General features: G+C 39.2%; 4 protein-coding genes across 5 annotated transcripts; 1 reads left to right on the forward strand and 3 right to left on the reverse strand.

Annotated features, from left to right (window-relative positions):
- Positions 1-206: 206 nt before the first annotated feature.
- On the forward strand, positions 207-5,213 carry LOC103420869 (auxin response factor 5-like). The gene is made up of 13 exons (XM_008358912.4): positions 207-1,100; positions 1,238-1,350; positions 1,477-1,575; positions 1,681-1,737; positions 1,815-1,967; positions 2,059-2,143; positions 2,252-2,342; positions 2,457-2,621; positions 2,716-2,838; positions 3,024-3,235; positions 3,313-4,490; positions 4,593-4,783; positions 4,882-5,213. Exons 1-13 carry the CDS (start codon positions 1,016-1,018, stop codon positions 5,021-5,023), a joined length of 2,694 nt encoding a protein of 897 aa, XP_008357134.3. The 5' UTR covers positions 207-1,015; the 3' UTR covers positions 5,024-5,213.
- A 166-nt stretch (positions 5,214-5,379) lies between these two features.
- LOC103420870 (probable methyltransferase At1g29790) lies at positions 5,380-7,235 on the reverse strand. Its single transcript, XM_008358914.4, has one exon. It carries the CDS (start codon positions 7,013-7,015, stop codon positions 5,750-5,752), a length of 1,266 nt encoding a protein of 421 aa, XP_008357136.1. The 5' UTR covers positions 7,016-7,235; the 3' UTR covers positions 5,380-5,749.
- Positions 7,236-8,766: 1,531 nt separating this feature from the next.
- On the reverse strand, positions 8,767-13,572 carry LOC103420871 (zinc finger CCCH domain-containing protein 6-like). The gene is made up of 4 exons (XM_008358915.4): positions 13,142-13,572; positions 10,276-10,485; positions 10,029-10,153; positions 8,767-9,941 (listed from the first exon to the last, which is right to left on the reverse strand). The coding sequence occupies exons 1-4, from the start codon at positions 13,208-13,210 to the stop codon at positions 9,056-9,058; spliced, it is 1,290 nt and encodes a 429-aa protein (XP_008357137.3). The 5' UTR covers positions 13,211-13,572; the 3' UTR covers positions 8,767-9,055.
- A 1,474-nt stretch (positions 13,573-15,046) lies between these two features.
- Positions 15,047-20,563, reverse strand: LOC103440269 (protein IQ-DOMAIN 32-like). 2 transcript variants are annotated; one of them, XM_008378941.4, is made up of 6 exons: positions 20,209-20,563; positions 18,700-19,365; positions 18,464-18,616; positions 17,630-17,698; positions 15,573-17,526; positions 15,047-15,461 (listed from the first exon to the last, which is right to left on the reverse strand). In XM_008378941.4, exons 1-6 carry the CDS (start codon positions 20,296-20,298, stop codon positions 15,442-15,444), a joined length of 2,952 nt encoding a protein of 983 aa, XP_008377163.3. In that variant the 5' UTR covers positions 20,299-20,563; the 3' UTR covers positions 15,047-15,441. The 2 variants fall into 2 exon arrangements, with proteins under 2 accessions (XP_008377163.3, XP_028962398.2); XM_029106565.2 differs by having other exon boundaries at positions 18,437-18,616; positions 20,209-20,558.
- Between the last annotated feature and the right edge of the window lie 6,938 nt (positions 20,564-27,501).

Consider the following 27,501-nt stretch of genomic DNA (forward strand, 5'->3'; position numbering starts at 1 on the left):
CAATGTTATCTGCACATTTATTTTTATCTTTCACACGCTCTTCTCAATTTATAATCGTCAAGTTGAATGAAATGAATTAAAGATTAACGAAAAATAATTAACAATGATGCGTAAGAAATAAAAGTATACGTCTGAATAACGCTTCCTCCCCTAGACCGCGCCTTATTTTATTTTATATAAAAGCTAACACTCTCTCTCTCTGTACCAGGAGAGATTACTGTACTGAACCAGTACTATACTGTTTCGTGTTCATCTGGCTTTGGTCTGCTTTTTCCCATTTCTTTATTGCTTTTCTACCAAAACGCCATAGAAAGCATAAAAACATTTCTACTACTACCATTATATAATAAAAAATGTAATAATATTTTGGCAGCACAGTTTAAAGCTGCACGAAATCAACCCTATACAGAGAAGTGTGCGTAGGATTGGAGCATGCATACACTCCTTTTCCAGTTTCAAAGCAAACGAAAGGAAAAACAAGAGAGGGAAAGTGAGGAGAGAGAGGGTCAGTAGGATTAGTGGGTTCATCGAAAGGTCGGTTTCTTTTGGAGGGTAAAAACAAGCACTCGATTAGGAGAGAGAGAGAGAGAGAGGAGAGAGAGGAGGTGCTCTCAAAAACTCAAGCTTTGGTCCGCGTGCTTGGAAGAATGAAACTGATGTGTCTTGGTTTGTGCCAAAATTAAAGCCCCACTAGTTGATAAAGAAGATCCTTGACAGTGCCTCTCTGCAGTTTTTGTTCCTTGATTTGGGTTTCTACTCTGGACTGTCCTGTGGGGGTCCTCCTCGTCTGCTTTTGTTCCCCTCCCAACATTGGACTGGACTGGACTGGATTGGATTGGATTGGATTGGATTGTTTGTTTTCTCATGGGATTCTCACAAACGGATTTCTCAATTCCTTGGATTTTCAGATGAAAAAGTGAGAGATTTCTTGATTTGGGGTTCTGGGTTTTACATTAAACATGTTAAAGTTCAAATCTTTGGGGTAAAAAAGTGAGAAATCCGCAGAAAGAAAAAAATGATGGGTTCGGTTGAGGAGAAGCTCAAAACTGGATGCTTGCTTGATGAGATGAAGCTGCTGAAAGAGCTGCAGGATCACTCTGGTTTGTTTGTTCTTCCCTTTTGATTTCAAAAAGTTTAAATCTTTCAACGTACCTTTTTAATGTTTCCTTAATCAAACGGCATTTTCGTTAATTGTTGTCGGAATTTTGTTAAAGGTTGTGTCTTTGCTTTGCTTCAGGGTCCCGGAAGGCTATAAATTCGGAGCTGTGGCACGCCTGTGCCGGCCCGCTTGTTTGTTTGCCGCAGGTTGGGAGTCTCTCGTACTACTTCCCCCAAGGACATAGCGAACAGGTTTCGATTTCTTGTCCGAATATCTGCAATTGAGTTCTGAATTTGTTACAGCTGAAAAGTTGATGTCTTTATGTTTGTTCCATGGTGTCCGAGGAAACTGATAAGGGTTTTGTTGTACGAATGTAGGTGGCGGTTTCGACGAAAAGAACAGCAACCTCACAAATCCCCAACTACCCGAATCTCCCGTCTCAATTGCTATGTCAAGTTCAAAATGTTACACTGCATGTATGTATTTTAGCAGATTGTCACTTGTTTTCTGTACACATGAGCATACTGTCAACGAAGTCTGAAAAAAGAGCGATTTTTAACCGTGATTTATGTTTACGATAGGCAGACAAAGAAACTGACGAAATCTATGCACAAATGATCCTTAAACCAGTGAATTCTGTAAGTTTGATTACTAATGTAATCCTCAAATTTATCACATTTGTATCAATATGATGAACAATTTATCGTTCGATCAGGAAAAGGATGTCTTCCCGGTATCAGACTTTAGAATGAAGCCTAGCAAGCATCCATCGGAGTTTTTCTGCAAAACTTTGACTGCAAGTGACACAAGCACGCATGGGGGCTTCTCCGTGCCGCGTAGGGCAGCAGAAAAGCTCTTTCCTCCGCTGGTGAGGCTTTATTTATGTCTATCCTTTTTGTAATTGGGAAACCTTAATCAGAGGAGGATGTGGATTTACAATTTGCTTGTAATGATTCCAGGATTTCACAATGCAACCACCAACCCAAGAGCTTGTTGTCCGAGACTTGCACGACAATACCTGGACATTTCGCCACATTTATCGCGGTGAGAATGCTTAAGTACTCGTTTCTTGTTTTGATTTTTACATACATCTGCCAGCAATTCGTTGGATTACTTTTACTGAGTATAACCTGTTTTTATTCTCCTATGTAGGGCAGCCGAAACGACACCTTCTCACAACTGGATGGAGTGTGTTTGTTGGTGCAAAGAGACTTAGAGCAGGCGATTCCGTTCTATTTATCAGGTACACTGGAGTTGCATCCTAAGCTTTGGTGCTATTTTCGCCAAACACTTGCATATGGTTCACGTTTGTAAGTTAAACTGTTGTCTGATCGAATATTTTTCTCACTATCACAAGGGATGAGAAGTCACAGCTCTTGATTGGTGTGAGACGAGCAAATCGTCAGCAGACGACTTTGCCATCATCAGTTTTATCTGCTGATAGCATGCACATTGGCGTCCTTGCTGCTGCGGCTCATGCTGCATCTAATCGAAGTTCATTCACTATATTCTACAATCCAAGGTTTTGATGACGCGTGATCGCGTTCTTATTCATACTTCATAGGCGTTTTTCAAATTCTTTTCTTGACTGTACTACTATTTCTACTCAACCATAGGGCATGCCCTTCAGAGTTTGTCATACCTCTGGCTACATTCCAGAAGGCTGTATATGGGACACAACTTTCAATTGGCATGAGGTTTGGAATGATGTTCGAGACAGAGGAGTCGGGCAAGCGCAGGTAATGGATAAAATTATCTGTAACTTGTTACAGAATCCAAGTACTTGTAATATTTTCAAATGTGAAATAATGCAGAAGGTTTCAATATGTTCTGCGGAATACAAGAACACCGTTATCAACATGATAATGGTGTGTTCATCACTTTAAGGGGTGATGGAGGTTAACATGTTCCTTTATCTCTGCAGATATATGGGTACGATAGTTGGTATCTGTGATTTAGATCCGCTGAGATGGCCTGGTTCGAAGTGGCGAAATCTTCAGGTAGAGTGGGATGAGCCAGGGTGTTGTGATAAACAGAACAGGGTTAGTTCATGGGAAATCGAGACTCCGGAAAGTCTTTTCATATTTCCTTCTCTGACTTCAAGTCTTAAAAGACCGATGCACTCCGGATTCTTGGGTAAGCTTACTTTCTTCTGTTTTCCAGCAGGCAACTTTGTTACATGTTTTTCTTACAACTGTTTCTCGCGCTAACAGGAGCAGAAACTGAGTGGGGAAATATGATCAAGAGACCTTTCATCCGGGTTCCTGAGATTGGAAACGGGAACTGTTTTCCATACCCGATTTCAAATCTATGTTCAGAACAACTAGTCAATATGCTAATGAAACCTCAACTTGCTAATCATGCCGGAACATTAGCTGCTCTACAACGGGAATCGGCTTCTAATGCAGATTCAGTAGTAGATATGAAGGCCATGTATGCCAAAATCAACCAAAAGAATCTAGCTGATGGCGTAAACGCAAATGCACCATCTCATGAACTTCCACCAGGAAGGTTGAACGTGGCAGCTAAGTTTGGAAGCCAAACTCCAGTTGGAAACGGCACTGAGAAGACGAAATTAGAACCTGAATTTTCCGCGGATCAGTTAAGCCAGTTGAATTCTGTAGGACATGGCATTGAGGATAAATTAGCTACTGGGTTCGCGAGTCCTTATAGCCTTGTGAACCAGCTTACATTTGCCAACCAAAACCAAGATGCAGCGCAACTACAAACTAGCCCGCGGCCTATGCAGCCGCCTTTGGAATCACTACTCTTCCACTCACAAACGGATCTACCTCATTCGGATTTCAATGGCATGAACAGTTCACTCCCATTCCTGGACAATGATGAATGCATGTTTTACTCATCTTGCCAATCCTTTTCCGGGGCATTGAGATCACCGGGGCCTTTGTCTGCATTCGGTTTACAAGAGTCTTCCGCTGTTTTAACTGAAGCAAATAATTCCTCCCTAACTTCAATCGGTCAGGACATGTGGGATAATACCCTCATTAATTCAAGCAGCTTGAGAGATTTGTCTGATGAGAGCAACAATCAAAGTGGGATCTATGGCTGTCCAAGCATTGATGTTGGTAGCTGCTTAAGTACTGTCGTCGACCCTTCTGTTTCAAGCACCATACTCAATGACTTTTCTACGCTGAAGAACTCCAACTTCCAGAATTCGTCGGATTGTTTGGTCAGAAACTTGAGCTCAAGCCAGGATCTTCAGTCGCAGATTACCTCGGCAAGCCTAGGAGACTCTCAGGCTTTCTCCAGGCACGACCTGGCAGACACCTCTGGCGGTACATCCTCAAGCAATGTAGATCTCGATGAGAGCAGTCTACTGAAGAACAGTTCGTGGCATAAAGTGGTTGCGCCCGTGCGAACCTACACGAAGGTATGCAGTTTTATCGAATTGAATCCTTATTATAACGATTTTGACTAGGTTCGTAAACCTCTCACATGAACTTAGAGTGATGAATTTGTTTATGGCTGACAGGTTCAAAAGACGGGATCTGTTGGGAGGTCGATCGACGTTACGAATTTCAAAAACTACGAAGAACTATGCTCTGCAATTGAATGCATGTTTGGACTGAAAGGGCTGCTAAACGATCCAAGAGGTTCAGGGTGGAAATTGGTTTATGTGGATTATGAGAACGACGTTCTACTTGTCGGGGATGATCCTTGGGAGTAAGCAAACCAAAACTTCTGCCATAAATTTGTGTTGAAACATTATACTGGTACTTCGATTCATCTCTGATCGCGGTCATTTGTTAATAATTTTGCAGGGAATTCGTTGGTTGTGTTCGCTGCATCAGAATCCTTTCGCCTACGGAAGTTCAGCAGATGAGCGAAGAGGGCATGAAGCTTCTGAACAGCGCTGCGATGCAAGGGATGAACGGCACCATGTCCGAAGGTGGGCGTCCTTAAAATGGCCGCCACTGCAGCTACAACCGCACACAATGGCCCGGACAGGTTGCACGTTAGGGCTTGTAACCAGGATGCACTAATAGGGCAATTGATGTGGGTGCTATAGTACTTTAGCTTTTGTGTTTTAGGTGAGGTTTGATGTACTAATAACCGACATTAATTAGCAGGACCTGAAAGATGGTACTTTTAACTCGTGTTTCGTAAGATTTATATATCCTCTGCTAAACACGAACAAGTTTTACCCGCCGAAGCATTGATCTAACCGTCGAACGAGTTTATCTGCTAGACTGGATGATGGATTCTTCAAGTTTTTAGTAAGAAAGACAGATCAACGAAGATTTGGAAGTGGATGCAGATTTGAATGGTAAAATACATCAAATATCGGATGCTATAAAACAACAACCAAGCCCTTAACCCCGTGAGGTTGGCTGTATGAATCATAGAACGTGCAGTAATACATAAGAGTACACCATATTCTTTCACTTCCTAACAATTCACCGTCATAGAACAGCACCTACTACTCCCCTCAAGCACAAAATAACAGATGCAAATACCTTGTAAATTACAGAACAGATTCCATTCGCTACCGCCAGCTCTTATTGCGATGTTCAAGGAATTTCACAAGGTTGTTGAACGAATGAACCCGCACAAATTCGTGCGGGTAAGCAGATAGAACATCAAATTTTGGTTTACTTGATGCAGTATCGTGCGAGAAGTACCTGATCATCAGACTCTAACCGGTTTCTGCAAAACGGCAGACAAATAAATCTCCAATTTGCCTGACCCTGCTGTATCTGCCTTCTCCCCGACAACCCATTTGAGCTTTTTATATCCAAACCGCTCGATCAACCTGGTTAAATCTCTCTTCTTTTCATCATCCGAGCAATAAAAGTTGTCCAGCCATAACAAACCTCCCGCCCTCAAAATGCGATCGATGTCAAACATCAAGAACTCGAACTTTTCCGGTTTTCCTCCAACATCCAATCCACTGGCGGCATGGACCAAATCGAACACATTATCGTAGAAGGGAAACGTATGATCCAAGCTCAAAAACAGAGGGAAAAGCCCTCTTGCAGCTATGAATTCGTTAAACGGGGCTTCAATATTCAGAGTGTTGGTGATCACAGTCACGTTCCTCTCTGCCATTCTAGCAGCGAAGGTACCAGACCCACCTCCAATATCAAACCCTATTCGGATTCCTCCACTCCCCAAAGCTAGAACATCATCAATGAGGAAATCATTCTTGCTCCTAGCCTTGACAAATCTCTCGTTTTCGGACCCGTTAACCAAATCGAAACAACCAACGCAATCCCTACTCAATTTCTTAGCATTCAAGCATTCAAATTTCTTGCATCCAAGGCCGCTCCAACTCACAATCTTATCACTAACAGGTTTCCAAAGCGAAATCGGAAAAGGGTCTAAACCCACCTTAGGAACCGCCTTGGCAAAGCACCTCCGTCGCGGCAGAGGCTCGCATCCGCGCAGAATCAGCTTCTGGGCAAGGCTCCAATCGTCGGGACAAGGCCCGGAGACCTTGTAGTTCATGTACTGTGACAGCAAGCCGGCGGATTTCTCGCAGGAATGGCCGACGGAAGCCACCATTTCCGTGATCCCGGTTTTCGAATCTTTGCCGAGAGGGAGCGAGTGGTGCTGGAGGAAGACTTTGAGCTCGTTCGCGATATTGGGATTAGAAAGATCGATGCTTTCATAGCCGAGGAGCTCCTTTTCCATCTGGGCAAGCTTCTTTTGCGACGAATCAATCTCGCGGAGGATCAGAGCGACCTGCTCGGAGATGAGGGAGATGTTCTTCTGGGTGTGGTGGAGGAGACGGTATGTTTGGTGGTCTTTCGGGGAGTATGTGAAGGCGTAGAGCGCGAAGAGGTTGGTGGTGATGACGGAAAACAGCATGAGGAGGTTGACGGCAGAGGAACAGAGCGATGCTCTTCGGAATCTGGCGCTTCCGTCGCCGATCTTGAGAGAAACAGAGCCCATCTTGGCGGTGGGAGTGAGTGAGATTCGTGGAGTGATTTGACTGAACAAGTAGAAAAAGAGAGGACACTCCGTCGGTGGGGTGGTGGAGAGTAGGATTGTTAAGTGAGATTAGAGAGTGATTTGTGAATTTAAGACAGGGTTAACTTTGTTAAAGAAACAGGAAATTGTTGTCGGCTGCGATTGTAAGGCTCCAAGTCTTCTGTACATTTTGTGGGAAAAAAATTCATGACCGAAACATGAGTGATATGTTTTTATACAAGTGGTGTAAAATTTTATTTTTTAAATTATTAACTTTTTAACACATATATTTTATTATTTGTATAATAATACGTGATGTACCATTTGTATTCTAATCAGACTGAAAAATCTCTCCAATTTGTGTGTCTCTCTACTAATATTTTGACACATATGCTTTAACTTAACTTAAACTAATTTTGTTATCACTTAGTATTATGGTCTAGTGGTATTCCTCTTCAGAAGTCTTACATTTGATTTTTGCCAAAGACGAGTTTGAAATATATTATTGCTAATCCATTGTGAGACTAAGCTTACTCTATTTCCAACGTAGATAACATCGTTTATTACAGAAAAAAAAAAAAAAGCAAACTTAAAATAACTTTGTAAACTTTTTTATTTATCATTTGAAAATTTAAAAAAAATCTAAAACCCGGCATTCAATGCGCCCGAGGGAGCACAAGACGAAAGGAACCAAACAATCGTAAACCATCAAGACCCACATTCTCGAATCCGGATCTTTGCTGGATTTTTTTTTGTGAGAATTCTGAAGATTCGTAAATCATATCCGTTAATCATATATCGTGCGGTTAGAAATTATTTTAAATATTTTTATTTAAAATTAAATATAAACCGTACTTAATAAAAACTGACAACATAATGTACGATGAATAAACACTATTTACAGATTTCCAGAATTCTTACCCAAAAGGATCCTGTTGGCACATTCTCATCCTCGTCACATTATACGTCTTCAATGACGTAGTACTTATTGAAGCTTTCCAATAACAAAGATTTTGTTTATCTGGCATTAAACTCTAACTTCTTTCTTATAGCAAGAATTTTCCTTCTTTGGAAGGGTTGTGGTAAGACCAGTGATGTTTCATGGCACAGAATTTTGGGCATTGTGTTAAGGTGGAAGAGTGTATCGGGTGTGTTGTGCGATTATTTGTCACTAAAGTTTAAAGGAAATTTTTGTAGGACGACAATAAAACTTTGACACGTAATGTTGGGTGGTCAAAAAGCAACATGTGCAAAAAATGAGGTAGTAAGATGAGATGTTTTGTTGGATGTGTGAGCACACAAGAAAAGATAGAATTAAGAACGAGGATATACGAGTTAAGTAGGAGTGACCACAGTTGAAGATAAAATGAGAGAAAATCGGTTGAGATGGTTTGGACACATGAACTAAAGACCTATAGATGCTCTAGTTAGAAGATACGACTATAAAACAGAGGCTCAAGACATACGGGGTAGAGGAAGACCTATGAAGACTTTGAAAGAGGCTAGAAGAAAAGATATGGAGTATTTGAAGCTAAAAAAAGACTTTGCTCAAAACTGTGTGGAATGACGTTCTAAAATTTATATAGTCTAACTTATATGGTGAGATAAAACTTGGTTGTTGGAGGGGTTGAGGTAGGAGTGCAAGTTGGATTGGAAACTACAATTTTGACTCAATACACATCCACTTGGAACATAAAAATTTCAATTCCTAACATTCTGAAGAAGAAAAAAGATTGAACAGAAACCGAAAAGTATACAGAGATTTAGAAATTTCAATATATTCTACAAAAAAATTTGGCCACAACTGATACAGCAAGGGTTGAAGTTCCGTTGAACACTTGTATATGCAGAAAGAAGTTGCCGCAACAGATCATGACATGTAGGCTTCCATGGGGAAAACTCTTAGGGTGAGTATAACAACAAATTAAACAAATGTTGACAAAATCTAGCTCAAAGGCAATTTTGAGCCACACTAGGAGGCTCCCCAATTGAAAGATGTACATGCAGGAAGTAGTAGCTACATTAACTGCTGATCTCCCTATCCAGTTTCATTCTCTTTGCCTTGTGCACCTCCGACACACTACTACCTCGTGGCTGGAACGATGCATCATGCTGGAACGTGCAATTTGCTCCTTTGTTGCATCCCCTTGAACTGTTGAAGAATATGCAAGGCTTCATGTTCTTGGGCTTCGAATCTCTCGATTTGTAGTTATTATTGGATTCTTGGTTTACCGCTGAATGGTCGCTGTGTCGATTACCAAATGGTGGAAAGTTGTCATGCCGGTCTCCTCCATGTTGTTGAATCAAGCTTTTATAATAGTTGATGTCCTTTGCTGGTGGAGGTGGTCCAACAGAAGGCGAAGAATGAACTGGAATTCCTGCAGGCGGAGGTGGTCGTGCATCAGGAAAAGGTCCCATATTTGGTTGAGGATAGAAATGTCCGCTTGATGAAGGTGTGTTGATTTCTGTCCTGATCATGTGAGATGGATCTGATATGCCCATTGGAGGTGGCCTTGTCATTGGTTGTGGATCTGTAACCAATTGCTCAATCATTTTCGGGTTGCTGAGAATCTTAATCAGCAATTCATGGTCAATCATATTTCCGTGCTCGTTGCTATTCACAATTGCACCAAGGGCAGCAGCTACAACATCAGGTTCTGCTGCAACAGGCATTCCAAGTGTTGCAGGCTTAATGTGGTTTCCATTGTTAGGAATATTGTTTTGAGATGGAGCCAAAATTCCCTGAACTGATAGAAAGGGCTGTGAGCTTGTGGAATTGTTAAACGGTACCATGGATTCAGATGATGTTTCAACACTGGCATCTTCGTCTTCAATGGGGGTAATAGGTATGATAAGAGGTTGCCCACCAGTATGACTAGAGTCTTCAACATCTGCCAAAACAGAGGGGCTGTACACAGAAAAATAAAATTACCGTTCAGTTCATGGGTGCGTGAAACTTTAACCAAAATTGTAGAAAGCAAAGTAGGTGACAAACTTTAAAGGAATGGCAGATGGCCGTGGATAAACCGCTTCCAGTACTCTTATCTCTCTCTGATTTTGAATCTCCACCTCTTTGCTTTCTTCCCCAGAAACCACTTGCCAAGCGAAGTTCAGCACAACCTGTGAAAAATTAGTATAATTAAAAAAAAAAACTGTTGTTAGCTAATATTTCATACTGAAACAGTTTCCAATATATATTTCATTGGACAAGATTAAAATCTCAAGCCAAAGGTTTACTTTACCTTAGGAGGGCATCTCCATTTGATTAGAAGAATTTGAGACAAGTCAATCTGAGGCTGATTTGCTGGATGTGGTCCCTCAAACCCAGGGGGTAGAGTGTCATCTGAGCCTGTTCCAGATGAATGTGACGGCCAAGATGCCTTCGCTTGGAGGTGATCTTGAGCGCTCAGCCCAACCTGTGAAGGAGATTCCTCCAAGAGAAACAGCTTTACCTGTTTAACAGAGAAACATCAGTACAATAACCATTTACACTAACATTAATAATCAACATCGTCGATCATCATTTTTCACAAACTTCTTCAGAATGCGGAGCTCACAGGGAAACTTTAGAAATCTTTGGCATAACTTCTCCTTCAAATTATAACAGGACTGAAATCTTAAAGCAAATTATGAAAATAGAAGTGAAAAAGAAAAATGCACAGATAAAAGAAATAAAGATCACAGAAAATCAATTAAACTATACTAGAGATAACGTGAATGCATATCAGTACATTCAATCCTCCCCTGCCCATCTCCACCCAGTCCCTTGTAGTAAGTTTATTAAGATTGTACTACTGGACACATATCAATTCGTATATAACTCAACAAAAAACTGATTTTGCATGTTGGATTTTGCTAAACTAAGATAGGGCAATGAACTAGACAACCAACTTCTTAAAACCAACTATTTCAACCAACACTAATATGAGAAAGTTCAAACAATAATCAAACCGCGTCTCATGATATGGGGTTGAACCCAAAACCCAAACTAGCACCAAGCATAGCTCTTGATCTCTAAGCACACTGCCACAAAATAAAAAATACAAAAGATGCATCGCTTATCACACTCTGGGAGGTGATATTCATGCTAACTGGATGCCCATCCAAGACCCCAACGACCTTTAGCTTTGCATGCCCCAGCAGATAATGTGGAAGTTATCTTAAGTATTTGGCCCTCCCAAGTTGGAAGCGGCTCAAGTCTTGGGCTTATTCTCCTCTTCAAACAAAAAGAAAAGGAACAACTTTACAAAGAAAATAACAACGCACGCACTTCTGAGTTGCTTAACTTCATGCTTATGCAATGACACATTAAATTCTTGTAACAGTAGAACCCAAGAAATTTTGAATAGAAGTCCCCTAGTGATTCAACCTTTCTCAAACACAAGAACCTCTACATAATTTGTCATGACAAATTATCACAGAAAGACTATTAACAATTCATGAACACAACTACAGCAGCCAACCAAAGGCAATCAATTCAAAAAGATAAATGCAGAAGTGGCCACTGTATTCTAAATTTCTAATGCATGCCGACCGAAAAACCTTGACAAAAAGTTTGGAATGGGATACTCACAAGAAACTCAAGGTTTTGGCCCCTTTTCTGATGGTTTTAGAACAAAATTCATCCACCAATCCAAATAAAGCTATTCAATGAATGCAGCAGCAACGAAGTACACATCATAACCAGGTTTACGATAGTGATTATGCCATCAATCTTCATCTAACATTATGAAACTACAATTACCCCACTATTCTGTTGTTCTTGTAGAACCTTTTTCAGCAGGAAATGAGAACACTTCTCCAGTGAAAAGTCGGTTGCAAAAGACCATAAACTTATAGTTCCTCAAAAATATCTAACCTGCATATATTTCTTATTATCACCTTTTATTCCCTGCATGGCCAGTTATCAATCAACATTCTCAAAGTCACTCCAAATTTAATGAAAACTACTTCAACAAGTAGTTTGTGATTTTCGCATTCTTTTAAGTGTATATTCCTTTTAAACCTCATTGCACATTCTTTTCTTTTAAAATTATATTGGAGAAAGGGCCACCAACTTAGGCATTCTTCAGAAAAAGTTTCACCGTTGGCCTTTTGTAGATAAGAATAATCTCACCTTCTTCGTCATAAGTTGCTAATATTTCAAAACTTCAAGCTACTTTTTTCTCAAAGAATGATGGATAGTTGCAATGATCTAGATATGGACTTGGTGTTCAATGTTCATTCTCCCCCTAAAGATCGTTAAGTGATCCTATGGTTGTTCTTAACATTGTTCCAATTGATTAATTCATCAACACGGCACCAAGTTAAAGACATAAACTTCAAACCTCGCCTTTTCAAAATTGACAACTTCACGGAAAGATGGAACGTAGATTAGGCGATAAGGGCTAACCTTGTTTCATCACTTCATAATCTGATTTTCATTAATACACTCATAAAGCGTCAAAATAAGCACAAACCAATTCATAATGAAACCTGGGACTGTATGAGCTACAGATGCTACATATTCCAACATTAAGTCTTAATGGAAACTCTACGAAAGTTCATATTGATTGGCTTCTGATTTCCGAACGCAAAATTATTTAAGAGCTTAACAAATAAGCTGAATGAGCTGCAAAGGATACAAACTCCAGCATTAAGCCTTAATGGAAAATCAGGGCCGGTCCCTATTGATTGGCTTCTGATTTCTGAACAAAATTATTTCTTACCACTAGAACAACTTACTCAGCATTTGCACCAGTTCGCATATAATTTTGGAAAAAGGGCTCTCTTTCTCCACCTTCCTTTGTCATATGACACTGACAGATTTTTCAAACATTCAATGCAATTCGACAGAAAATCACTTCAAACAAACGATACGATTACCAAAAGAGGAGAACTTTAACAAACATTGTCTAACAATTCATCAACTCAAATGATACAATGTACTCCAGAAACAATATATAACAACACCACAACAAACAAATATATATAACCCCAAATCAAACCAGCAAAATCCATAGAAGTTCAGATAGCTGATTATTTCGGGTTCAGTTCGCATTCAACGAACAGAAACTACTTAATCGATCATTATCATCAGATTTGGTCACTGAAAAATGCAATCTTTACCTGACAAAGGTTAACATCTGAAGCCCAAGAAACCCTTTTCGAATTCTTCAATCCCCGCATGTTAAACATTATCCCAAGAACCCTTCTTTTCCAGCTTCAATTCCCAGTTTTAGTCACGGTTTCAAATTCAACTCATCAATTTCGGGTCTCAATCGAAATCTAAAAACGCTACTCCTCTCAGATTCCGAACCCTAGTTCCTACTGCGTCGTCGGCGTAAAAAATCCCTCTTTTTATAACCCTAATCGTACAGATTTTACGCGATCCAATTGCAGAGCGACTCTCTGTGTGTCGCGAAACGGCGATCGCAATCGCTGCGGTTCATCAAACGAAATGAAACCCTACAAAATCAAAATTCCTCTGGTTTTTGGGCTTCGGCGTTTTTCCTCCTCCTCCTTTTATTATCCTTTTTTTTTCTTTTTTTTTTTTGGTCATTTAAATGAGCGCGTGGAGTGACTGATATTTTTGCCTGCTGTGAAGATGCCTATCACGCGCTGGTAATGCGAAGCGGGGTTTTTTCGATTAACTTGGTTTCGGGTGGGCTAAGATTTTTGACCGCGGCCTATAGATTGTACGAGAATGATGTTTCAAGTGTTTTTATTGAACTAACACACTTGGTGCTATGTTTTGAACAAATTTTAAGCTCATATTCACACGAAAGATTTTAGGTTCGATTTTTAGTTTATTGAATTACAAGATGGTGGCTAAGAGAATGTTGAAATGCCTTTAAAAATGAGTAGAAAGCCGTGATGAAACCACCAACTGGTTCCTTTTAGAAAGAAATGAAAAACATAGTGTTTTAACTTGTTTGGACCAAAAAAAAATTTGTGTTTTGTATAAAAATAATAAGGTTTTACTATGTTTCGATGTATAGGATGCACCAAACAACGATCTCGACATATAAACAAGTGTACACTATTTTTTTATAACATTGGCCTGATATTCTAAGCTTGGCAAAACAATATGTACCAAAAGATAGAAAAAAGTCCAACTCTTACAAGATTGGATTGCGGTCATGTGGTTTTGTTTGTATGTTATAATATGAGCGAATATATTAATAAAATGGAACGAACGTGGAGAGATTTATGATGTTGCCGTCTTCATTGTGTTGGCTACCGATTTATAGGCCGTTTTCTCACCATTCAGGTATGAATATACAGTTATAAAACAAGTTTTATCTTTATTACATGCATGCACTGCATTCGCTTTTGGAGTACAACGGAGCGCTTACGGCACAACGAAGGTTTGGCCTCTTCCGAACAATCGGGGTTCACCTTCTTGGCATGCAGGATCACCGGCGTCAAAACGGCACCACTAGGGCGGCCGTGGGGACCCTATTCGGCAGTTGCTTTGCGTATACTTACACGTCCGACGTGATTCTCCCAGAAGGCTGGGACAGACGGGAGACTAGCACCCAACAACTTCAGTCATGTTTACTACGGGGAACACAAATGCTATGGACCGGGAGACGAGACATCACAGAGAGTCACAAAGCCTTAAAAAATAACAAGTTACACCCTTATTTGCTCAAGCGAGTGCGCTTCGATCCGAAAGCTGGCAAGGTCGTCGGCCTCTCCTTCATCCTTACAGAGCAGGACAAGGAAATCTGGACGGTAAGAACAAGACAGACGAGCGGAGGCTCCCACCCCCGTCAGAGAGGACGTCAGGGTAGGTTGGGACACAGAGGAACGGAGTGGAGCGGGGGGTGTCGATCAGCGGGAGTGGAGTAGAGGGTATGTCGAGCAGCGGGATTTTTCTCTCTTCTTTTGGTTACAAAAAGAAATTCGCATACTAAGAATCAATTAGAACATGACAAGTGACTACCTCGATCAGTTTTCAAACATTTGTTTAGAAAACGATCGAAAAAATGTAATAATTAACATTATGAAATAAAGCAAACAAAGAAATAAGAGAACATTGAGTATTATTACAATAAAACCTGGCAAAAAGCTTCCAAAAGCCCTTGGCCTTATAGTTTGCCCCAAACTTTGGATAACCAAACCAAAGCATCTGTACCATACCCAAATCATATCACACAGCAGATTATACCGTTTGGAACAAGAAACAGAAAACCAACTGTAAAAAAGAATAAGAAAAATTTACATGAAAGCGTCACTCGGTGTCTTGTATTTATAAAAAGAAAACCCTGTAACTAGCGTCGTTAATCAGGCGCTATCCAAGTCGAAAAAAGCTAGTTACAATCTGAAGGACTACCAGTCATGTAATCATCAGACTCCGCATTTCCTGTTAGGGACTGGTCATCGGCACTGTTCCCTTTGAGATGTTCGATTACTTCGATTCTTCACCTGTTCCATTTTCTCTCTGAAAGAAGTAGCACTCAAGCAGTAAGAAATCGGTTTGTAATGCAGAGATTATACCCAATATGAAATTTTTAGTTATGCGCAATGCAATCAAGTAGATGATTATGCATACCATTTGTCTTTGCACCCGGCTGTGCTTGAGACGTTGACTGCTGGATGCGTGGAGACCCCTGCCTTCCGTTTGTACCAGGTAAGGAATGTCTCTTCTTTACGTTAATGTCTCTGTCTTGCATATCTGGACTCGATCTTGGAGAGGTATTTGTTTGAAGTTTTGCTCTTGCAGATTCTGTGGCTTGCATGAAACGGGGGATGGAACTATTACTACTGCTATGTCTTGGTTCTTGATCAATCTTATCAGCGGCGGGTTTTTCTGAACCAAATGAATTGCGTCTCTTCCCCTTTTTCTGATCTTTATTTGATACAGAATCTTGGTTTGGGTTAGAGGGCGAATTCTTTCCTGCTGAAGCAAACTTGCGCTTTTGGTTGGATCCACTCTTATCAGCTTTGCTCCTTTTAGCTTTCACGGATATCAGACTAGACGGTGTTCCTTGAGATTCTGGGACAGTCAAATGGCTTCTTGGAGAAGTTTCTGGGGGTGATGCATATGCTTGAATACCTGCCTCAGGGTCCTGTTCTCTCTGCAGATCAGACTCAGTTCTCTCTGGCTGAGACTCTGCTTGTGGGGAGTCCACAGCAACCACAGAATCTTCGATCTCACCATTAACAACATCATGTTTTTCTGGTTGATCCAAGACTGGATCAGATAAGTTGGAGACTGGGATTGTAGGGAAATCTTTGGCTTGGACATCCACATTTTTGGTGCCGTCAGGATTGCAAATGTCTCCTTCCACTGAAACTTTGGCTCCATGCTCATGTTCCGTAGCTCCAACATCAGATCTGTTAGGCGAATCAAGGGTGGAAGAAATGGAGATTTCAGTGCCACACTCAGATCCACCAACTTGAACACTTGATACATGGGTGACTGGGTTTTCTGCCACGTTGAGCTCCTTTCTGATTTCAGTATCCACTGCAGATGAGAATGTGTCCCTTTGTAATTCACTTGCAGCATCATCTTGATGGGATGGGCTAATCGATCTACCTGAATTGGTAGTTGAACTCAGCACTTCAAATTTTGACTGTGCAGCAATAAATGCAGGATTACTCACTTTCCCCGATCCAAATACAGATTTCTTTCCTTCGGTTTCTAGTTCTTCTGAGGCTAATCTTTTCATAGAACGTTTAGGTTGTTCAGTTTCTGTGACAGGGTTCCCAGAAAAGGACTTGAGCTCCACTTGAGAATCTGCATTTGATTGCACACTTTGATTTGGAAGATAATTGATCTCTTCTGTGATCTCTTTCACATCAGAAGTACTGCTGTTCTCCAACTGAGGCTGTTCACTGTTAGAATGGCTTGCCTGAAAGTTCAAGTTGTCAGCGTCACAAGTAATCAGATTTTCTTCACTTTCAGATGGCACTATTGATTCCGTGATGCTGGACTTTGAGTCTGATATCTCACAAAGAACTTCATCTTGAATTTCAGATTCCCGAGGGGACTCAGAAATTTCTTCCTTTCTTCTTTCCATGACAGGGTTCCCAGAAAAGGACTTGAGCTCCACCTGAGAATCTGCATTTGATTGCACACTTTGATTTGGAAGATAATTGATCTCTTCCGTAATCTCTTTCACATCAGATGTACTGTTTTTTTCCAACTGAGGCTGTTCAATATCAGAATGGCTTGCCTGAAAGTTCAAGTTATCAGCGTCATAAGTAATCCGATTCTCTTCACTTTCAGATGGCACTATTGATTCCGTGATGTTGGACTTTGAGTCTGATATCTCACAAAGAACTTCATCTTGAATTTTAGATTCCCAAGGGGATTCAGAAATTTCTTCCATTCTTCTTTCCTGTTTCTTTATTGCTGCCACTGCTTTTTCTGACTCTGCAATATCCTCCGTTGACGGCGATGATAGTGACGTCCATCTCTCCATCCATTCCCAAAAAGAGCCGGGATTAGAGGAATCACACTTGGCATGCATAGGTTTGGTCTTCGGTGATGATTCCAACAACTTAAATTCAAAAAGTATGAGTTTAGGTAGGATATATGAATGAAAGATAAATTAGTCCACAATGCAGTTGCAAAGCACAGAAGAGAAAGATTTCAAAGTATACCCGGCGGGCAAAACTATTGCTAAGTAGCTTGTCAATTGAAGTGTATGTTATATTCGATTTGGCCTTCTCCTGAAACAGAAAAAATATTCCGGAAAATTCATTAGGAACAAGTAAAAACACTATTAAGTTGTCTCAAAGAACATTTCCACATGGATTGTGGGCAGTAATTGCTGATACAATAACAAATAACTTACAAAAAAAAATTGCAATTGTCAAATAATTACTTATGCTTTATTACAGAAGGTGAATCCAACATGCTATTGCATCTCAATGCGATAAACTAACCTCCCAACGTTGAAGATCTTATAACACTGAATCACGACAAATTTCAGTTATCCATAAGTGTATTATGTACCACTACAGTCTACAGTAGCATCTCGATGCGATTAGCTAACTACCTCACAATGTTGGAGATCTTTATGAAATTGAATTGCAACAAATTTCAGTTATTAGTTGACATTTTCGTATTGAAATTCGAACAATCCATTCATTACCGAAAACTCAGAATTTGAATACAACATGCGATTTAAGAGGAAGGCTATCTCTATCAAACAGCGCCTAGATATTTGGATTACATACATTTATTTATTTATTTATTTTACGACTACAATTAGTATTCTGTGTTACCGTTACTCTGACTTGTTCCTATTGGCTTGACCATGGACAGTTGACATTAGTTAACAGCCACCATACAAACTTCCATCAAATAACTTATGAAGTTATGAACAAGATCACTTAACGCAAGAAAATATGTGAATAATGACCCTACAGAGAGCAGATTATACTAATTTCAATTGAGTGGCATACCGAGATCTTAGAGTTATGGTCTATCACCTGACAAGTACGGCGAGCACGAACAAGAGCTTGCATTTTCACAAGAGCTTGAACACATCGTAAAGTTCCCACCGCATGCCTACGGACCAAATGCCCACGAATAGCAGCTTGCAACTTAACAACATTCTCAAGCTCCATGAACGATTTCTGATCCTGGTTAATAATACAGTAAACATATTATTCGGAATGCTACTAATTATAAACTTCAGAATTCATCTATCGACAAGAAAAATTACCAGCAATCCTCTGGAAGCTGTCTGCACAACAGTAACATCATACTCATCCGATTTGCATTCGACTGCACTTTCATCATCTGTGACATTTTCAGTATTGGATACTTTGGGTTCAGTCTCGGGTTCTTTCGGTTCAGTCTCGGGTACGTTCGGTTCAGTCTCGGGTACTTTCGGTTCAGTCTCCGGTGCTTTCCCTTCAGCTTCAGCCACGTTCGGTTCAGTCTCCGGTGCCTTCCCTTCAGCTTCTGCTACGTTCAGTTCAGTCTCCGGTGCTTTCTGTTCAGCTTTAGGTACGTTCAGTTCAATCTCCGGTAATTGCGGTTCATTCTCCGGTGCTTTCCCTTCAGCTTCTGGTACGTTTGGTTCAGTCTCCGGTGCTTTCTGTTCAGCTTCAGGTACGTTCGGTTCAGTCTCAAGTACTTTTGGTTCAGTCTGGGATACCTTCTGTTCAGTCTCAGATACTTTTGGGTTCTCAGGAGTCACCAACTGGGGTTTCTCGTCACTGCAATGTATTAACGATATCTTTTCTGGAACAGTAGCGCTCGCTGATTCCGGGCTCTCCTTATGTCCGGAAGTGGGCGTCTCTGTGATGACAGTGTTGCTCAACACTCTATGCCGTGCAGCTCTCTTTCGGAAGCTCCATCCGCGCTTGTCACTCGGACTCTTGCTCTAAAATAAACCGAAACAACATCGATCAACACACCACGCACACAGATAACAAAGTGCTCAATGAAGCAACTTCTGCAACAAGCAATTTAAACGAACCATAACAACAAAATCAACGCCGTTCTTCACATCAACTAATGGACCAAATTCAAATCCCAGTTACGATGAACCATATATGCTTTTGAATCACACAATTTTCGGGCAATTAACGGACAGATTATTAGGATTACATTTATCCTACTTATATTAAGGGCCCGTTTGGATGTGCTTTTAAAATTTTACAAAAAAATGATTTTGGTTTCCAAGAGCAATTGAAGTTCTTTCTGCAAAAAGCACCAGTTATGTGCTTCTTCCAGGAAGCAGGAAGCATTTAACTGCTTTTCCAGGATTTACTTACATTTTTCCTAAAGATTGGTTCTATAAACATTTTCACCAAAAGCGCTTTCAGCCATTTTAAAAGCACATCCGAACGAGCTCTAAATCAGCATACCTTACACACAAAGTACTCAAAGTACACATAAAGATAATCTAAGGTTTTTCGCAATCCGAAAATCGTAATTACAGGTGCCAGTTCAATTCCTAATCAAATAACAGCTCCTAATGCTCCGTTTGGTAACACGAAACAAACAGAATTTAAGCAGTTAAATGCACATCAGATTCTTCAGATCTTCGTATAGAAAAGCCATTAATCTCTCGAAATCCAAACAGAGAAGTAGCTGCTACAAACATATAAATTAACGAAATGCAAATCGAAACAGACCAATTGAATCATACGCAGCAACGAAACCAAAGACGGAAAGTCATGAGAAACATCGAAATGCACAAACCGTGAAGTAACGAGAATACCTCGGGAGCTTCGAGATCATCGTTGTCCGCTGAATCCTTACCGCAGGCGATAATTTGGAAGCAAGAGGTGGATTTCCCCATTTTCTTCATCTTCCTTCACTCCTCTCTCTCTCGCTCGCTCGCTCGCTGGCTGGCTGTTTCTCTCTCTGAAAAGACAGAGACACACACGCACACTCTCTCTCTCTCTCTTGATCCTCGAGAGACAAAACCGCCTACGTTGTTGCACTGTTGCGAAATGCGACAAATTTAGTAGCTTCAGAACACGGACCTCAACACACTCCTTAAATCTGGCTAAAAGTATTTTCTGGAGTCCGCCATTTAACAGGTCCGTTGCGCTTCTGCGGCCTGCCAGTGGAAAGGGCAGGAAGTATAATTTTATTTTATTTTTAAAAAGAAAAAAAGAAAAAAGAAAAAGGAAAAGGAAAGCTGTCAGTCGTCTAATTTTTTTTTATTTTTTAAATAATATGTTGATTATAAATTGAACCCCCCCAATCTTAAGTGGTTGTTTCACTTTAGTCCTTGCATAATATTTGTCAGCTGTCAAGTTGGTCCGTACTTTTAAGAATGTGTTAGTTGTGCGCAACATGACATCAATTTACAAAAGTTGCCAAGTCGAGTGGTGGTGTAATCGTATGCAGGAAGCTTTGTAGCTACCAACGACTTGTGTATTCGACAATGTAAAATTAGTTCTTGAACTTTTAAGAATATGTTAAGTATGGGCAATGATGACGTCATTACAAGAACTGTCAAATTTAGTGGCAATTCGTTCAATTTGATAGTTTTGTTGTTTGGAACATGCCATGAGTTCGACAATGTCAATTTGGTTCATGAACTTTCAATAATGTGTTAAATATGGACAACGGTGTCTTCAGTTACAAAAGTTGCCAAATCTAGTGGCGGGTTCAAGTATATTCGATAGGTTTTTTTTGTTTGGAATGACCCATGAAAAATGTCAAGTCGATCCTTAAACTTTAAGCATGTTTTAAGTACGGACAATAGTAGTTTCTATTACAAAAACTGTCAAATATGATGATGTGTGACACTTAACTGTCAGTGTTTTGATAGAATATCGAGATAGATTTTGACACAGATAAAGTTGTTAGTCATGTATATTGAATAAATGGATGAAGATGGACAGTAAATCTATGTTGCTAAGGTGCTCAACGAAGGAAAGGGATCCTCTCCAAATCCCTTCCACCAAACCCACCAATCTGGGCCCTGGAAATTTAATTTAACGACTAAAGTTATTATAACTTTTAAAGGGCCCTCTGTTTTTAGCCGTTTGATCAAACTTCAAGGGTTTGGATTGATGGGTTTGGTAGATTTGGTGGAAGGGATCCGGAGAGAATCTATTTCCCTCAATAAACCAATGTAACACTGACACTGACCACTCACATTAAGGTACATTTACTAAGTCGATTACTCCTTAATACCAAAGCTAGTTTTTTAAGTTCAATAAATGTTAGGCCTACTCAATTTATTTATGTCAACTATAACTTGTAAGAAAAATTATTTTTTGCCGTTATTAAACATGTTTTCAACTTGCCCCAGGAAAAAAGATATATTTTCGCATTGTAATAGCATAAAACGTACTTTCAAAGGTTACGGCACCAAATTGAAAAGATCCTCAAACTTTATGAGGCAAATTGTAAAATGAGAATATCTTATCCAGCCGTTGGTCACGGCTGACGAAAATCTCGAGAAATTGCGTTTACCGGGGGAAATTGGACAAGTTACCGTTAAAGATAATGGCATTTATTTTTGTGCTAATGACGGTTTATTGGGCACTCATTCTTTTGTGATTACACTTCAAACTACAAAGTCCAAAGTGGAGTTTTTTTTTTGGCCCACCCCACTAATTATTGCCTTTTTCTATTACAACCCACTTCTAACTATGATTATGATGGGTGATTAAAATTTAATGGGTAAGAGAGTATATAATTGCATAAGAAGAAATTTTAGACAGCTTACGTATTACTTTTTGGTGTCTATCCGATATGTCAAATTAAAATACCATTTTATTACGTTGAATTACTATTATAAATGTTTTAAAACAAAAAATAATAATAATAAAATGCATTTAGTAATCCATTAAAAAATGATTTGAAGTTGCTATCAATTTTGACAGCAAGGGTTAGGACTATCAATGCATGTCATGCCACATCAGATTTGACTTTTTAGTTGAAAAAACATTATTGTCGTTACTGATTTAGACATTTTAATATCTTCTTTTGGAGATGCTCTAATAGGTCATGTAGCTATGAAGTGGAGGAAAAAATCATATAAGATTAAAATATATTTATATTTAAGTAGTCGTTTACTTTAGTGGATATGACTTTTTTTCACCTCAATGCATCTCGTGTCTAGAGTAGTATTTAGACTATGAATATTGCTTATAATAAAAATATGTTTAGAAAAACTTGTCAAGAGATCAAAGCCACGTCACATTTTAGAATGCATTCGCATCTTCTTATGAAGTTATGATACAGTTAAAATGTTTGCGTAAATTCCTAGAACTAAATTATACCACGTAACTTTTCACATAGTTTCACCGCCATTCTTTATCTTCAATATCATCGAGTTTGATCTTTGTATTGTAATTTGAAAGTATCTTCCAAATTTTATAAGTTCGTTGAAGAAAGTGGTGGAAGAAAATGATTTGAGTTAGAAATTTCAACCCACCTTGTTTTGGTATTTGTTTCTATTTGTAGGCTTATCTTTGGTGTTAGCAACTTGATTAATCATAAACCAATACATTTGTCCCTCAAAGGATGTGATATAGGGATATGATTAGTAAACGGATTATAGATAAGATTGATTAGGCAAATTGCTATCAACCCTACCAACCATTACACTATTCAAACCTATCCGCGACAAGAACTAGATTATCACGAAAATAAGGACACGATTGAGAAATAAAAATAATAATAAAAACAACGGTGTGCTATGAGGACAAGTGGGCCCAAAAGTTGCTTTTCATGTGAGAGGATCTCCCACAACAATAAGATGATGAAGAAGGAGAATAATATAAATGAATACGGTGGTGTCCTAGTAAGAGGCAGATTTCAACCTGTAATGAGCCCGTCTGTATCACGTGATGAGAAATATACTAATAATTAAAGAGATATACGCTGATTCCTACAAAGGCGAGTAATATCAAAACCCCGAAATCGTCTTGTACTTCTATAATACTAACTCATCGGATGACGCAGGTCAATGTATTCTTTCTTGAAGTATTTTTCTTTTTGTAAATAAAGCAAAGGGTAGCAACGAGGTGAGTAAGAGAAATTTTTTAGTGTACTCAACATAAAACGGTACATCATATTTCATTATACAATTAGATTTAAGTTTTCTTCTAAATGTCTTCAATTATATAACAAGTGGCTTATCGTCCCGTATTCCGACACAAAAAAAATCTCTCGCCATGTAATATTGTTTCCTTTAGCAAATAATGTTGGCCTATTTGCTGTTGGTCTCCAGTAGCCAGTGGCCAACGAACTATTGGCAGCTCTTTTGTCCTCACGTTCCACGTGTTTGACTGGCTGCGGGACACGTGGATCACATGGGAATCTGAGATGGTCCACAATTTGAGCTGCGAAACGCAAATGGGTTGCTATGAATCTGTCACGTGCGGACCCCACCACCAATTACTTTACCACTCTGAGACTGACGTCTTCGCTCTCTGATTTTCATGGTGGCGGGTTGCACCTGCTCTGATCTGCTCCGCGGCCCCATAACTGCACAAACGACTCGCCGCCGCACAGTTGAAATTTGGCCTCCAATGTTACTAGATAAGACCATCTTCAACCGAATGAGAATCAGATGGCTCGTTTTAGTTCTGTAACTATTCAAGAAATTAATATTTTAATTAACAGTATCAGACCATATTTCTTACCATCTCTAATCGATGGGCCAGTGGGCCTTAGGCCAAACATAGCCCTGTGATAAAAAATTATCTCCAACAGAGGGGGTCAAAGGGTCATAGGCAGTGGCGGAGCCACATGGAGACCAAGATGGGCACGGGCCTATCCTGAAATATTAGTTTATAAACCTTATCTGTTGGTTTTGTAACTAAAGAATCTGCGGCTCAGTGGTTGAAGGGGTTTTTGTGTTCCTGCACGTCAGGGGTTCGAAATTTGTTGGTGAACCTCATTCAAGTTCTTTATCAGCAATTATTTTTTTGGTTAGTTGATACAAAACAAGGTTAATTTATGTTGAAGAAAAATATCATAATAATAGTATTGAGCCATGATTTTAAATTTTTGTTTGAAATTAATGTTAACTTTATTGTTAATCTCATAACAAGTTTTGTTTTTATGATATAATTATTTTAATACTAAATTTTTCATACATGTTAAAGATCTACCAGCATTTTTTATTAAAATTTTTCATGCCAATACAAAAAAGGAACCTTTAATTTTCTCTCATTAGTTATATTGCTATATTTTTTGTCTCATTTTGTTTATATGATTTAAAGGCCCTTCCTAGTCTGAATTCCTGGCTCCGCCACTGGTCATAGGACCAAACATAATTTATTATTTTAATTGAATTATTATGGTTACTTAAATTAAACTACCTCAATAATTTTTCGAGATGGAATGTCAATAATTAAGTTTTATGTTGTTTAATGTTACTTAATGTTGTTTTATGTTGTTAAATGTTTTTTTAATGTTGTTTAAGTTTAATGTTATGCAATGTTGTTTAATGTTACTTAATGTTATTTAATGTTGTTTTATGTTTTTTTAATGTTGTTTAAGTTTAATGTTATTTAATGTTGTTTAATGTTACTTAATGTTATTTAATGTTGTTTTATGTTGTTTTATGTTTTTTTTAATGTTGTTTAAGTTTAATTTTATTTAACGTTGTTTAATGGCTTTGGTAGTTATAGGAAAAAAATTAGATTTTTTAAATATATTTTTTTTAAATTATAAAAATAAAAAATAAAAAATTCAAATTTAACGGCTACTTGACGTCAGCAAGTAGCCTTTGGATTCAAATGCTTGGGCTAGTGGGTTGGCCTGATTCCTCTTTTTGGCCCGGTGAGGCCCACGAGCTCTTTGGCCTAGCCCTCGGTTGGAGATAGCTTTCGTGTCATTTCGAGCTATTTTCGGCCCTCTTGCCGGATCGGTTGGAGATGGCCTACCTTGCTTGCAACTGAGACGTTATATCTTAAGTTCATCATGCGTACTCAAATGTTTTAATTTATTTATATAATTGTGGAATTAATTTATGATACGATGGTTTGGTTGATATATAAATTTTTACCAGATTGAAACTCGAGAGCATTATGTTATACATTGTAACTAAAACGTCTTCTATTAATCAATTTGAATAATTATGGACTAATTAGTTTTGAACTGAATGGTCACATTTAAACATAATACTAGAAAAAAAAACTACTCATGTGCTTTGGCATGTTCTCACGTCATATTCTCTACCTATAGGGGAAGGTAGTGATCATGTTCATTACGTAGGAGGATTGGTGGCGGATCTAAGATTTGAACTTTAGGGCTTTGATAGGTTTGTTGTCGTCAGGCAAACCATTTCACACATGTCAATAGATGTCAAGATATGTTGAAGTAATCTAACGAGTGGTATCGAGACAATTTGTCGAGGCGTTGTTGAAGCAACTTGTTGAGATATGCCTAGTACTAGCAGACATTACATCAAACAATTGGTAGGCACAAAACTTATGCCAAACATTCAGAGGGTCCTCAGAAGACCTTTGCATATATATTTTCTGGATTCCGGATGGTCCTAGGACCACCCTAGACGCAATGTACATCTACCCCTAAAAAGGATAAATATCTCACACGCAACCGTTACAAATCAACATGAATGGCTATAGTTAAATAACTATTAATGATGTAACTTCATTAATGGTTGTGTGGTTTCTATCTCCATTCTCCATCTTAACCATGGAGATGGACATAAAATGGCACCAACCCATTTAAAAATATTAATGGCACAACAACGTTTTACCCCCTAAGATTAAGATTCAACGTAGGTCTTGGACTTAATCTTTAGGTGGGGAATTATTTCAGCAATCAGCATTTTTTGGTAACCATTTAGGTACACCGGCGATCTATGACCGTCCACCGCGCTGGTCCTACTCCTCCATTAGGATAAAAAGGGCTGGTGGAGCGCACTTGTCACATGGCCGACGAGGACGTGAATGATAAAAATGCTTTTTCCATGGCCATTATTGCAATTATAGTATTGCTCTCTGGGGTCCTAGTGGTCCGACTGTCAAAGCCACGACCTCTTTTTTATTTGGCGTACTTGCTCTTTGGCCAGGCTGCCTCTATCTGGGGAGGGGGGGGGAGGGCAATACCTAAATTATTTAGGAAAACTAATGAAAAATATTTGAAAATTTTGAGTTTTAACGATAAAGATAAAATAAAGGGTAAAGTGAATAGTACGAAGATTGATTTTTTAGTATAAAAATATGATTTTTTGTTAAAGTGAACAGTACCATAATTTTTCATAAAAGTTTCCAAATTATTTGAGACACTACGAATTTTATGTTTTTATATTGGCGTCGTATGATTGGTTGGGATATCATACGATCATTTGGGTGTTCTCATTTCATATAAGTCTTTGTTTTCGTTTCGTATAAGCCTTTGTACTTGTTTCCTAGTGGTACCACAATCCCACGGCGCCCCTAATGTCCGCCTATTAGAGCAGTTTATCCGTTTTAGGAGGAGGGCAAGAGAAAGGCAAAAAGGCAGTTAACTGGCCCATACTATTCACTCTAAATAATACTTACCTTTGTGCACTTCCTCATTTGAAATCCAATGCACGAGAAAGTGCGACGTATCAGACACTCATTGGATGGTGGTGCTAATAAGATTCTGTCTCGGTTGCTTGATATTAAATTTTCTTTTGTGTTTGTGTGATTCACATGCATCCACGCTCGAGTAAACGACTTCCAACATTGCTGACAAAACCAAACCCAACAAACTAATAAAGGAAACTAGACATGTCCTTGGAGGAGTTTGGGGTCTCAGCTTATTCATCAAATGTTTCCTCATTTATGGACATAAAGAAGCAATGATTGGAAAATATGGGACCTATTAGGCTCCGTCCATAGCTTTGAAATTGGATCCTCTCCTGAGCAAGAGATCAGGATCCTCCTAACCCACTAACACGGGCCGTTCGATTTTAATCCAACAACTACAATTGTTATAACTTTTAGAAGGATCTTCTATTTGTAGCCGTTGGATCAATACCCAACGGTCTGTGTTAGTGGATCAGAAAAATCCTGATCTCCTGCTCAGGAGAGGATCCAAT

The sequence above is a fragment of the Malus domestica genome, chromosome 08, assembly GCF_042453785.1.
Source record: "Malus domestica chromosome 08, GDT2T_hap1".
NCBI lineage: Eukaryota > Viridiplantae > Streptophyta > Magnoliopsida > Rosales > Rosaceae > Malus > Malus domestica.

Excerpts from the sequence above, each read along its gene's own strand:
- LOC103420869 (XM_008358912.4), top strand. The coding sequence starts at position 1,016 with ATGATGGGTTCGGTTGAGGAGAAGCTCAAAACTGGATGCTTGCTTGAT. Across the intron at positions 1,351-1,476 it reads CCCAAGGACATAGCGAACAG|GTGGCGGTTTCGACGAAAAG; the intron begins GTTTCGATTTCT and ends GTACGAATGTAG. Across the intron at positions 2,343-2,456 it reads GATTCCGTTCTATTTATCAG|GGATGAGAAGTCACAGCTCT; the intron begins GTACACTGGAGT and ends CACTATCACAAG.
- LOC103420870 (XM_008358914.4), bottom strand. The coding sequence starts at position 7,015 with ATGGGCTCTGTTTCTCTCAAGATCGGCGACGGAAGCGCCAGATTCCGA.
- LOC103420871 (XM_008358915.4), bottom strand. The coding sequence starts at position 13,210 with ATGTTTAACATGCGGGGATTGAAGAATTCGAAAAGGGTTTCTTGGGCT. Across the intron at positions 10,154-10,275 it reads AATGGAGATGCCCTCCTAAG|GTTGTGCTGAACTTCGCTTG; the intron begins GTAAAGTAAACC and ends AATTTTTCACAG. Across the intron at positions 9,942-10,028 it reads CCATCTGCCATTCCTTTAAA|CCCCTCTGTTTTGGCAGATG; the intron begins GTTTGTCACCTA and ends TTCTGTGTACAG.
- LOC103440269 (XM_029106565.2), bottom strand. The coding sequence starts at position 20,298 with ATGAAGAAAATGGGGAAATCCACCTCTTGCTTCCAAATTATCGCCTGC. Across the intron at positions 17,699-18,436 it reads ACCATAACTCTAAGATCTCG|GAGAAGGCCAAATCGAATAT; the intron begins GTATGCCACTCA and ends TTTCTGTTTCAG. Across the intron at positions 17,527-17,629 it reads GCAATAGTTTTGCCCGCCGG|TTGTTGGAATCATCACCGAA; the intron begins GTATACTTTGAA and ends TTTGAATTTAAG.